The 13,789-nt window shown below is 45.3% G+C and overlaps 1 protein-coding gene and 1 pseudogene across 1 annotated transcript; both read left to right on the plus strand.

The window, feature by feature from the left end:
- The first annotated feature begins 864 nt into the window (after positions 1-864).
- On the plus strand, positions 865-2,809 carry LOC108083235 (prohibitin-2-like; annotated as a pseudogene).
- A 966-nt stretch (positions 2,810-3,775) lies between these two features.
- Positions 3,776-4,528, plus strand: VhaM9.7-b (Vacuolar H[+] ATPase M9.7 subunit b). The gene is made up of 3 exons (XM_017178947.3): positions 3,776-3,995; positions 4,050-4,097; positions 4,170-4,528. The coding sequence occupies exons 1-3, from the start codon at positions 3,901-3,903 to the stop codon at positions 4,294-4,296; spliced, it is 270 nt and encodes an 89-aa protein (XP_017034436.1). The 5' UTR covers positions 3,776-3,900; the 3' UTR covers positions 4,297-4,528.
- The last annotated feature ends 9,261 nt before the right edge of the window (positions 4,529-13,789 follow it).

Raw genomic sequence — 13,789 nt, forward strand, 5'->3', positions numbered from 1 at the left:
ATTGGTTTACGACACACCTAAGAAAAATAAATATATTTTTATAATCATATATCCGCCCACTAAAATGTATTTTTAACAAATTAAAAAAAAAAGTAAGGACCGATTCGAAATAGGCGCCCCCAAAAGAAAAAAAAAAACAAATTGCTATTGGATCATCGATCCATTCTGGTCAAATTAATAGAAACAAATAAAAGGAAATATATAAAAGTTGTATATTTATACATAGCATATATGTAATAATTTGGTTTTGAAAAAACAGTTTATTCTTATAAAAATATATATATTTTAGATTTAAATATATAATATAATGATTATAAATTTAAATGCTGAAAAACACACAAAAAAATTGTATTACATTTTTCCTATACTTATTATATTTACAGTTTGAGAGTTACAGAACTACACTCGCAGCTTTACATTTTTCTGTACATCTAACGATGTTACTATGACAGCTATATTATATAGTCTTCCGATTTACATAAAATTAAAATCGAAATTCTGAAATGATAAAAAAGGCGCATATCTCAAAGTAGATGAAAATACGTTGAAAAACAACGAAGTTATAATTTTTTTCTATTATTTCTATTTTCTATCTAGCTTTGATCAGATAGCTTTGAAACTGAGCGACTAGTTTGCATAGAAACGGACAGGTGGACAGACGGACATGGCTACATCGACTAGATCGATTGCTTTATTAACTTTAAGTCAATTGGGGTTAATAGTAAGAATTGTATCAATATTTTATCATTTATTATATTATAGCAATATTTTATTTTATTAACTCATGCTTTATAATTAATTATTATTTATTAGTGCTCTAGTTAGAACGTGCTGTTTTCCAATTTTAAACAAAACACAAACAAAATGGTGGAGAGCAAGCTGAACGCTCTCGCTGTCAAGCTGGGCTAAGGTGGACCGCCGGGATGGGACTTGGACTGAAGGTCCTGGCCGCCGTTGGAGCTGTTGCCTACACAGGTAAGGATATGGCCGAGTTCTCTATATCAACTAATTTCTAGGAGAAAAGCTAATAAACATGGTGTGTATTTTGTCGGATTTCATAACTAATAATTGAATTTACACAATGTTTTAAAAGATTAAGAAGGTACAGGTACTGCAGAAGAGTATTAATTCACTTAAACTTTCTTGGGGAAACTTTATTTTATTCAGGAATTTGCTATAAATTCTTTGGATTTTGTTGGTTGCATAACATCAAACTCCATTTATGTCAGATGAATCTCTTTGTTAAGGTGGATCCGAGTTCAAAAATACTTAATACTCTTTGAGATTATAAAATTTATTAATGATAAACTCGTGCCAAAAGGTTTTTCTAACATTATAAAGCAATGTTTTCATGTGCTTAAAACCAATAATATTTTATATTAAAATCAACAAGAAACCAAAAATAACCCTTGCCTTATAAAATTATAATCTAAAATTAATAAATGCGTTTTTATTATTATAAATTTAAACCCCTTTCTATCTTTTTCCAGTTGATGGCGGTCATCGAGCTATCATCTTTAGCCGCCTGGGCGGCATCCAGAACGACATTTACTCCGAAAGCCTCTATGTGCACATTCCCTGGTTCCAGTATCCCATTACATTCGCTCGCCTCCCCGCAAGATTCCCTAGCCCACCGGCTCGAAAGATCTGCAAATGATCAATATTTCTTGAACTTTCCCTGCACAAGCAGCTGGGTGTGGACTATTATGAGAAGGTGCTGCCCTCCATTTGCAATGCCTCACAGATTATTAACCAGCGCCAACAGGTGGGTTTAACCTAATTTAACACTTAAAACATTATTAAATATTAATTTCTATGTATCGAATAGGTCTTCTGCTGATCCGCAAAGAGCTGGTGGAGCGCGCCCACGACTTTAATATTATTTTGGATGATGTGTCCCTCACCACGCTGAGCTTTGGCAAGGAATACACGGCCGCCATTGAGGCCAAGCCTGTGGCCCAGCAGGAGGCACAAAGTGCTATGTTCTTTGTGGAGCGAGCCAAGCAGGAGAAGCAGCAGAATATTGTCCACGCCGAGGGAAAAGCTGAGGCTACAAAAAGGTTAGGCTGACCCTCAAGCAGAACCCAGCCTGCCTCAAGCTACGTAATACATTGCCCGAACGGTAAGCTAAGGCTTTCTTCTAACTAAAATCCCACAGATTGCCAGCACAAGGTCTACCTGTAGGCGGATAGCTTAATGTTGAACATCCAGGACTCTGGTTTCAATGACATGTCCGAAAAAACAAGAAAAACACGCAACTCTTGTGCTTTTGGTTCCAAACATTTAATTGGCCCAAGACCTTAGACCTTAAACTTAATAACTGTGTTTTTTTTTTAACGCGTTCTCCGAAGACTTGGACTAGAAGGATCCACATTCGTTGTTAATTAATTTGTAAATTTTAATTGTTTTCGAGCTAAAGCCCAAGTACCGTTTATTTGTAACCAGTTGAAAGCGGCGCTAATCGTCGGCTTATCCCGGTTCCTGGTGCTCTGAGGACGGCTTCATCGCACATTCGTTCTCCGCCACCAAAAACCATAATTTAACCCCTCCCCCCATCCAACATTATCGGGAAAGTGTCGCTTGAGACTAAACGAACATACATACATATCACATATACGTAGTTTTTTAAACTAAACATCTAATATTGATGCAATTGATGCTGGCCCCAGAAACATGTTTAAATCGTTGATCTCTACCTCATCCGCATCAAAAATTAGAAAAATAGCGCTCCTGGGGACGCCATAGGATTCTCACGCACATATCACACACATACACGCCCACACATTCACACGGACACAAAAATCAAATTTCGTACTCACTTCTTGTTGGTGCTCATTTTTAAATGTACTTAAAACTATAAATTTAACTTAATAATTATTTGGTTTTTTTTTTTGGTTTGTTTTATATATATTTTATTTTAATTTAACTTAATTTAATTTAATTTAACTTGGTTTTTTATTCAATTTATTCTAGTTTTAAGTCGCTTTTTTCTTTTCACACTACTTCACACACCAACGCTTGGTTTTTCAACGCTTTTTCGCCATTTTGCTTTTCGCTTTTCCTTTTTCTTCTATTTTCTTTTGCAACACGCAACATGTTGCTAGTTCGTTAGACTTACCATTTTGGGCGTCCCCAGATTAAAATACCAAATTGGGTTTAAAGCCTTTTATTGTAATTAACTTGAATATAATATAATTCTATTCACAAATTCCTTAATAAATAAGCCTAAGCAAATTTTGCCTTGTTTATTAATCTATTTTTTTTGCGTTTTTTATTTGGACGTTATAATTTACAATACGCCACCTATCATGTATAGCGCTAAACATAATTACATTTTACATTTTACAGTCCGTTAGCAGGATAACAGAGTGTTGGGGCCCTGCAAAACCTCTGTTAGTCCGGAAATTCCATAGGCAAAACTCTGTTACTCTCATGTAAGGGACCAGAGGTTGTGGCATCAGATGTGGTTCCAGTATCAACTAGCAGCTGTGGTTCGAATATTGAATTTAGGGGCAGTGATGTCATTTTAGCTTTCAGCACTTATTAGCTTATCGCTATGGCTTCGGAATTTACATTTGCATATGCATAAAATCTGCAACATATATAAAATAAAAAACAACAAATATGCATAATATACGCAAATATTTAATATTTTATACCTAAATTTAAAAAAAAAACGATATTTCCTAAAAATCAGCTTTTTCCTAGCTCTTTCCCTTGGATTTGGCTTTTTTTAGCTGTTTGTATCTAGCTTTCGCTCAGACAAAGTGGCATCACTCATTTCACCTGTCGCCCTGTCATGTGATATTTTTTACTCGAGAAAAGATTCGTGATCGCAGTGTTCTCCTTATTTTTTTATTTTTCCTTAAACCACTTCGTGCCGATCCTTGAGCCCGCAATATGGTTTCCGAGTGGGTCCCTCCGATTGTTATCACCTGTATTTGGGCGTTCATTGGCATTATTTGCCCCTTTTTCGCCCGAGGCCCCAACAAGGGGTAAGTTTATTGTTTAACTTAGAAACTGACACTAAGGAATTAAACTGTTTCCAGGGTGACTCAATGCTGCCTTATGCTCACCGCATCAACCTGCTGGCTTTTGTAAGTATTACCTGCAGTCCAGTACGCACTCTCCCACATGACCTCACTTATCAATGACGTTTTTCGTTAAAGCTGGCTGTGCTGTTACATGACGCAGCTCAACCCGCTGATCGGACCCAAGTTGTCGATGACCGAAATCATGATTATGGCCCGCGAGTGGGGCAATGAGATCAAAGACACCATGGATGTCGCCGTCTAATTAGAATGCATTCGTTTCACGTGTTTTGTTATTGTTTCCTTTACCTTGAGTGCTCTTGCATTCTGTATTATTAATTTCAGTTAAATGTTCAAAGCAACAAATAAAATGTATTGTTTTCTATGTTTCGAAGCTTTTTCAAAAAAGCAAGGTCAAAATTTTGTAATATATTCATGTACTTGCAAAAAAGTGGCGATCATTACCAATATTCCGAAATAAATAAGTCCTAACATAATTTTTACATTTACTTGTAAAGTAGCAACTGTTCATAATTTTCATAAGCAAATCCATTTGTATACAAATATATAATTGTTATAAAGAAATCCCTTAATTTATATTAATACTTTGAAGTATAGAAATTTTTAGAAATTGTGTACCATTTTTGTCTCTGGCTAGAAACCCGAGGAGGGGAATTATGAAGAATCATTCGGCAATTGGTTGATTAGTTTGGTTGGTCAACACTATAATAATAATTCTCTAGGAAAATATTGCAACATAAGTATATATACACTGCGCGTCACCAGATTAGCGCCCCCCTTGGTGCTCGCGTTTGAAGTAAAATATTATCAAAACTATTAAAGATTGAACTGTACAATTATTATCCAATATAATTCGATTAATTCTCTAAATAAAAACATATATTAGAAGGCAGTTGGTATTTGCATAGAATTGTATTAAACTAAAAACTAAAGAAACACGTTTATTTGGAAGAAAAAACTGCGTCATCAGATTAGCGCCACCTACATTAACTTAACTTTTTTTGATAAAGTTCTTACAAAATACTATCTTTAACAATTTTATGATTAAGTTTAATCATTTTTAAGGAAATTTAATAATGGGTTGCCCCTCCCTTGTTTACAAGGACTTCACAAACTCGATTGGGGAGAGAGTCATACAAGTTTTTGAAATATTCCAACGTTATTGTTGACCAGGCCTGTTTTATACTGTGAATTAAATCCTCCTTGGTAGCATATTGCTTGCCACCCTCGTACACCTTCCTAGCTAACCATCCTCAGACGTTTTCTATTATGTTCATGTCTGGGGAGTATGGAGGCCACTCCAGGACACTGACATTTTCCTTTTGATTCCATAGTTTTACGGACCGGGATCTGTGGATTGGGGCTTAGTCGTGCTGAAAATGCTATTTCAGATTTCGAAATAAGTTTTTAAAAACGGGAAATGCTGTTTTTAGAACGCAATTGTAATTTTCCGCGTTCATCTTTGGGGTTAAAAACTGCAGTTCGCAGTTGCCATAAAAGGATATGGCTCCCCATACCATTACTCCTCCAACCCGACTATGTAAGCGATCCAGATGATGCTCTTCCTTGCGTAAATAGTGGAAATAATAATTATATCCGTCAGGACCCCCTAGGTTACATTTTTTTCGTCTGAAAATACGACGTTATGCCTCTCATTGGATCATGTCATATGCGTGTGAGCAAACTTTAGGCGGATTTCTGTTCGCACTTGGTTAAGGGGTGGTTTTTTTTTAGTTTTAGCTTCTTCAAAGGGTCAGCTTTCTTGATCACCTTTAAAAAAGTCGATTTTATTGTCTTAACACAAGTTTTTTCTATTATTTTGGCGGTAGAGTCGTGGGAGTTACACGCCTCTCGAAGTATAGCACTGCGATCTGCGGAACTAATAACACTGTTATTACCTCCTTTGTAATTTTTTCCATAGCTTTTCTTATTTTGAAGAAAATTTGCAATGGTTTTGCGATGTCTTCTCGTTTTTTCGACGATTTTGTGAAGAGAAAGTCCACATTCATTAAACGCTTCGATTTTCGATTTTTCCTCCGAAGATAAGATTGTTCCTCTGCCCATATTGTATGTCAAATTGAAGAAAAATGTTTAATTTAACAGCAAAAAAAAAATAGTTGCTGTGCTCAGCAAGTTAAGAAAGATGTTTAAATTTATATTTTGGGGGCGCTAATCTGATGACGCAGTTTTTTCTTCCAAATAAACGTGTTTCTTTAGTTTTTAATTTAATACAATTCTATGCAAATACCAACTGCGTTCTAATATATGTTTTTATTTAGAGAATTAATCGAATTATATTGGATAATAATTGTACAGTTCAATCTTTAATAGTTTTGATAATATTTTACTTCAAACGCGAGCACCAAGGGGGGCGCTAATCTGGTGACGCGCAGTGTATGTATGTACATATGTGTGTTTTTATCTAATTTAGTTGGAGAGCTTAGTGTTTCAGCAAAACTGATTTATATGATGGAATATGTATATACATATGTACATAGATAAATTGTAATCATAATCATTATTGTTTACGCCAGGAGGCCCCTGCTCCCCCTCTGGCCACCGAGCGTCCAAAAGCTTAAGCGTTCCCAGCTTAGCAAAACTCGCCCGCTCTCCGCTCCTCGGTATTACCGATCGCACGCTCCGTGTTCCCGATCGTCGCTCGCTTCTAGGGACGGCTACGCCGCTCTAGTTCACGGTTCTCCCGCTCTCGCGCCGTTAAGCTGGGCTTCTCGGCCGGCAGCGGGCCCTTAGGCTAAGCTAAGTTCAGTACCGAATCGACTGCGACAATATATGTATGCTACGGGCACTCCGCCGACGTCATTTTTCGACCCCCGAATTTTCTGCGTTTTTCTACTTCGTGGGAGAAACTTTTATTGATCCTTTTGCGGAGGATTTACCAGCCACCCCACTCCTGAACATGGTCCTTCGAGCCGGATAAGGATATCGTCCTGGAATCCTTTTTTCCCAGCAGCTTTGGTGGTGCCGCCGCAGAAAAGATAAGTAAAAAGTTTCCGCCCGTCTCTAATTGCCGGTCGTCAACAGTTGTCCGAAATTTAAATTTCGCTCAACCTGCGGACGATTTTTTGTCAACTCCTCGTCCGAGTTTTCCGACACCACGGCAATTAGACAACTTAAAAATCATTTCCAAAGCCAATTTTCTCCACTTCCATTTGCCTGCACTTCGTTCTGCAACGGCATAATTATCGCCGCTTTTTACTCCACTTCTTCGGCCCGTTGTACATTTCTCCGTACATACACACATACGTCCCTATATTCGGCCGTACATCAACGAATAAAACATACTCCAGGTGGCAGCCACAAATGTGGAAATCCACCCGCGGTTGATCCCGCGGCAAGGGCACGGATTCTGGAGGCCCTAATCCACATTCCAACCCACACTGCAGCTCCGGCGGCCCACTTGGCCGGTGCTCTTTCAACAGCGACAAGTGAAGATGGAAACGACTTGGGAGCCTTTCAAAGGCGGTCCAAGCTGCAGCGAACCCCACCTAGCGGAGGCCCTACGGCGTCTGGCCAAGACTCTGAGATAGCCCTGGAGCCAATCGGTCGGGAGACGAGTTCGTCGACCCCACACACCAAGAGAGTAAGAGACTCCCCTAGCCCCCCTGTGACGGCCCACCCACGGAAGAAGATCAAGGCGCCCAATCCGCAGATTAAAGAGAAGGGCCAGATCCTGGATGACTTGTTAGCCAAGGTTAACGAGCAGAAAGTCCGAAGCATAAACCAGGCCATGAAGAATGCCTTTGCGCGACTAAAGGAGCTCCAGGAGGAGATTTCGCTGCTAGAGGGGAAGGATAGGGATGATGGCGTTGCCATCGGAGTTGCTGACCAGTGGAGCCAGACCGCGCCACCGATGACCCGGGCCCAGCCCACGGCGGAGAAAGCTGCTCAGACTTCTCCAAAAGGTCGTCCCCGTCCCGCCAGCCGTAACCCCGGTGTGGCCCCCACCGGTCGCACAAACACGCGCCCCCCACCCAGGGTTCCCACCCAAAACGCCGAAAGAGCGCAGAAGCTGGGCGACTGCGATTCCGGCCCGAAGACAAGGGCCGCGACCAAGCGCCGAGAGGGCCGAAAGCGGGGCAGAAATGATGCGATCATCATAACCCCCGCGGCAGAGATGTCCTATAGCGAGGTCCTCAACATGGTCACGCGCACCCATGACTCCAGAATGGCAGGAGTCGGCGACAAGGTGACCAGAGTACGAAAAACGGCGAAGGGCGAGCTCTTAATCGAGCTGAAAAAGTCCTCTGGAGCTTCCCTTACCGCTCTGAAGGAGCAGATTGGGTGTGTGATAGGCGGAAGCTTGCCGATCCGCACTGTGTCACCGCAGACCACATTCCTAATCCGGGACCTGGACGAGCTGGTAACCAGGGAGGAGCTTGCGGCAGAGCTCGCCTCACAGGCTAATCTTCCACCTGGCTCCGTTTCACTTAAGAGCATCCGCTCCCTCGCTAGTGGAGGCCAGGTGGCAACTTTCTCGGTCGCAGAGACAATGGCTGGTTCCATAAATAGTCTCGGGAAGGTGAAAGTCGGTTGGACGAGGTGCCGCATCAAGATGGTGGAATCCCGCCCCAGATGCTTCCGCTGCATGGAGCCAGGGCATATAGCGGCCAGATGCACCAGCTCCTACGACAGGAGCAGCTCCTGCTTCAGGTGTGGGCAGGAGGGCCATAAAATAGCCGCCTGCAACAACAGTCCGCGCTGCTTTAGATGCGCCGAGGCAAAGGGTAGCGACACGAAACACCAGGCGGGCAGCCGCCACTGCCCCCTGGTGACGTCGCGTAGTGCAGCCAGAACGAAAAGGGCATGATAGTGGTTCAACTGAATCTGAACCACTGTGCGGCAGCACAGGACTTGCTGTCGCAATCGGTCCGAGAACGCGGTGCCGATATTGCCGCTATGAGCGAGCCATATAGGGTAGGCCCTGGACCATACTGGGCGGTGGACAGCTCTGGCAAAGCTGCTCTGTGGTCATGCGGCATTACACCCAAGAGAATGGCGGACGTTCGCTCGGAGAGAGGCTTCGTGCGTGCCAGGGTGGCAGGCTGGTGGATGTTCAGCGTCTATCTGGCTCCGAGCATGTCTCTGGAGGAGTTTGGGGACGCCGTGGATCGGCTGGCCACAGACGCAAGGTGTCACACTCCGTGCCTTATAGCCGGAGACTTCAACGCCTGGGCGGTGGACTGGGGCAGCTGCCTCACCAACGCCAGAGGCAGGACCCTCCTCGAGGCGTTTTCAACACTCGACGTCGCACTCCTCAACACCGGGGCACAGCCCACCTTCAGCAGAGCCGGGGCGAGCTCGGTGGTCGACCTCACGTTTGTGAGCTGCTCCAGGGCTAGCCAGTGTACCTGGGCCCTGAGCGATGTCTATACGGGGAGCGACCACGCGGCGATCCTCACCGAGCTGGACACAGAGCGATCGCAGCCCACACCACTGCCCCCCCAAGCACGTAGGGGATACAAGGCCGATACTCTGGACATCCAATCCTTCGCAGAGCATATGCAGGGGATGGAAGCAATTGGCTCTGCAGAGCAGATGGCGGAATCTGCCATGATCCAATTGCAGGCCGCATGCGACGACTGCATGGCTGCCAAGCGCGCCCACTCTCGTCACAGGGACTCTGTGTATTGGTGGAACGAGACGATCGCCGCGGCCAGAACGGAGTGCATCAAGGCGAGGCGCCGGTATCAGCGCTCCTACCGCTCGAGCTCCCACCTGGAGAGGCGGCTAGAGTTCCATAGATGCCGCAAGGCTCTCAAGGCGGCAATCCGGGCAAGCAAAACCAAATGCTTCCTAGAACTTTGCGACACCGCTGACCACGATCCCTGGGGAAACGCCTACAGGATCATAGTCAAGAAGATCCATGGGGCAAAACAGGGCGCCCCTCACGACGCAGAGAGCATCGACAGGATAGTCGAACATCTGTTCCCGAAGACGGATAACCCCAGAGACACGCTGGAGACTGCGATGCACTCGTTGGAAGGGTTCGAGCCAGTCCTGGAGACGGAAATCCTGGCGGCGGCGATGAGAATCAGGGAGGCGAAAGCCCCTGGCCCTGACCTGGTTCCCAACAGAGCCCTGAAACTGGCTCTCTCGCTTCGCCCGGACTTATTCGCGGACCTGTATGAAAGGTGCCTCAGAGAAGGTATATTTCCTGGGAGATGGAAGGTCCAGAGGCTGGTCCTGCTCCCGAAACCAGGAAAGCCACCTGAAGACCCATCCGCCTACAGACCAATCTGTCTGATTGATGGGGCAGGCAAGGTTCTGGAGCAATTGATCCGGACGAGACTTGAGAAGGCCATTGCCGCATCCGGCGATCTATCTGACTCCCAGTTCGGATTTAGGAAGGCTAAGTCGACGGTGGATGCCATCTCCAAAGTGGTGGGCATCGCAAAAGCAGCCATTGCGGGGCATCGGTGGAAAGGAGGCGCGAAGGAGTACTGCCTGATAGCCACGCTCGACATCCGTAACGCCTTCAACACGGCGAGATGGGGATGTATACTGGATGCTCTATCCAGCTTCGGGGTACCCCTGTACCTCCTGGAGTTGCTGAAGAGCTACTTTAGAGGCAGAACCCTGGTGTACGACTCCGATGGCGGTGTCAGATCCACAGAGCTTTCCTGCGGAGTTCCGCAAGGGTCGGTCCTGGCACCGCTGTTGTGGAACGCCATGTACGATGGTGTTCTGCGTCTCCCGCTCCCAGGTCGGACCGAGCTGGTGGGCTTCGCCGACGATATAGCTGTAGTCGCAGTCGACAAATATCTCGCAGGGGCCGAAGAGCTGTGCGACAGGAGCATCAGCCGCATAAATTCGTGGCTGTCTAGTGTTGGCCTACAACTAGCGCCACAGAAAACGGAAGCCGTGCTGGTGAGCAGCCGGAAGAAGGTGGAGGTCGCAACCATCCGGGTGTGCGGGGCCCCGATCAGATCGGCCAGAGCCATTAAATATCTGGGCGTTATGATCGATACGAGGCTATCCTTCCGCGAGCACCTAACTTTTGCTAGCACGAAGGCCACCACAGCGGTGAGAGCAGTCGGCAGATTAATGCTGAACCACAGGGGCCCGAAGCAGGCGAGCAGGCTGCTACTGTCCAGCGTAGCTAGAGCCAGCATGCTCTATGCGGCACCAGTTTGGGGGCATGCACTAACGACCCCGGCCTATAGTCGTGGTCTGAACTCAGCTCATCGCCTCGCGGCACTTCGAATCTGCAGCGCCTTTAGGACGGTGTCCGACCAGGCTGCGCTGGTCCTAGCTGGGACTCCTCCGCTGGACCTGCTGGCAACGGAGAGGGCCAGTATCTACGGCCAGTCAAACGGCAGGACGCTGACGCCTCGCGAGAAACAGGTGTTTCGCTCCGCGGCGAAAGACGCCACATCTGCAGCGTGGCAAACGCGATGGGAGTCTACGACCAAGGGAAGATGGACGTATCGCCTGATTCCCCACCTGGACAGCTGGCTGAAGAGGAAGCACGGCCAGGTAAACTTTCACCTGACTCAGATCCTCAGCGGCCACGGCTGCTTCCGGAGCTACTTGCGGAGATGCGGCCACGAGGAATCTGATATCTGCACGCACTGTCAGGGACAGCTGGAGGAGACGGCAGAACACTCAGTTTTCAGCTGCGTGAGATTTGCCGGTGAGCGAGATACGCTGGAGGCCAGGCTGAGAAGCACCATCTCAGTGGAAACGTTGGTTCCTCTGATGCTAATGTCCGATGAGAACTGGCAGGCCGTGTCGGACTACGCAGCGATAGTTACGACGGAGCCCCGAGCGGAGGAGCGACGTAGGAACAGCGAGGCAGCATAGGTCGGGATCGGCGCCCGCGCGAAGCATTGCTTCGCGGCCGTACCGCGCGAGCAAAACGTCCCGATACTTGTGTGACCCAACCCTCTATCCCCCACTATTGTATTTAGTCTTTCCCTTAATAAACGAATTAAAAAAAAAAAAAAAAAAAAAAAAAAAAAATACGGACATACATACGTACATATGTAAATCGGCGCGCATTACTCCGCGAGTTGGTTGGTCACTTACTTAGAGTGGTAATTGACATCCTTAACCTTCAGCCGAACAATATATAAAAAAAAAAGTTATAATAATAAAATAAGTGAACGTGTGTTTCAAGTCGAGCGCCGCGGCAGTGAAAATTCTACAGTGAATATTTCGTGTTGCCGAATTCGGCCCCCTACCCGAGATTTTATTCTCATATGTATATTCGGTCACTGTGTGTTTCCCGCCGCCTCGATATTTTCTTGAACACAATTCCTTCAACTCCAAATAATACAGTCCACTTCTCGACGCTCTACTGTACTTATGCCAATATATAAATATATTTTCGGCCTCCAATATTTTCGTACGCCCTCACAACTCCAGTCCAGTTATCGGGTTTCCACTGTACAAAATATATTTTCTGCCTCCAATACTTTTCGTACGCCCTTACAACCACAGTCCGGTTATCGGGTTTCCACTGTGCAAAATAAAGACAACTCATCCATACATATTCTGCATGCTTATCAAACTACATACATACATATGTATTTATATTCGCTGCCCGTCCATACAGGAATTAAATTACAACCAAACAATAACAAACAAAATAACAAAGATTAAATATTCAAGTGCAAGTGTTTATTTCTCCAAATCTGCACAACCGCCGCAGCAGACGTGTTGTTTTTGTCGCGGTTCTTTGGGTTACGTTTTTGTTCTCTCTCCTGAGCCTCACTTATGCACTGCTTTGCCGACGGTATAGCCCAGTGAGTTTTTCCCAAGTCAAAGCCAAGGTTTATTTTTAATTCCGCCTTTCCGGCTCCGTATTAATTACGTGCAAATATTTAAATAATTCACATTAATTATTTCCATTAATAATTAATTAATATTTTTTTTGTTATCACGGATTATAATTAATAAATTAATTTTCCAATTTAGACAAACTCCACTTCCGAGCCACGAAATATATATAGACATCTCTGCTTCCTACTCCACCACGATCACGGACAGTACGGTCTACGTTCTGGTTCCCGACTCTGCTTTCCACTTCGAATCAAGCATCCTTCGCTCAGGTCAGTCGACAACCGCTGATCCGCCGAGTCCCAAATTGAGTTTGTCTACGGGAAACAACAAAAAACCACTGCCAACCCAAGGGCAAAAAGCGCAAGTCCGTCGATTCTGGTCCCGTTCCTTCGCCAAGACTCACTCAGTCGGTTTCCAAAATGGCTCAAAATGCCCTAGACATCGCCCTGCGAAAGTTCATTTCGACGACAGCCCGTGTTAGCCAATTCGAAGCTAACATCCACATTCCGATCGCTCCTGACGCTGAGAGATTTTCCCCTGGCATGTGCAGAGTCCATCGGGACCAAATCCGTGCCCTGTGGGACAAGGTGGAGAAAAGCTATGAAAGCTGCTCCGATCTTCTTTCCGTGTCCTCCGACAGGACAGCCACCGCCACTGAGCTTGAATCCAAGTACAGTGAGTGCTACTCCGTATATTCGAGATGTCTTGTACAGCTGCAGGAAATTATCGACAAGGCCGCCTCCCAGTCCATTCAGGCTTCCGCCCCTGCGCCCACACCCCCGTCCATGGGTTGTCGATTGCCACCAGTGGACACCGAGGTCTTCACAGGCGATTATCTTCGGTGGCCCACCTTCCGGGACCTCTTCACGGCGATTTACATTAATAATTCCCGACTTACGCCTGTGGAGAGGTTATTCCACCTACTTTCGAAG

The sequence above is a fragment of the Drosophila kikkawai genome, chromosome 3L (genome assembly GCF_030179895.1).
Source record: "Drosophila kikkawai strain 14028-0561.14 chromosome 3L, DkikHiC1v2, whole genome shotgun sequence".
NCBI lineage: Eukaryota > Metazoa > Arthropoda > Insecta > Diptera > Drosophilidae > Drosophila > Drosophila kikkawai.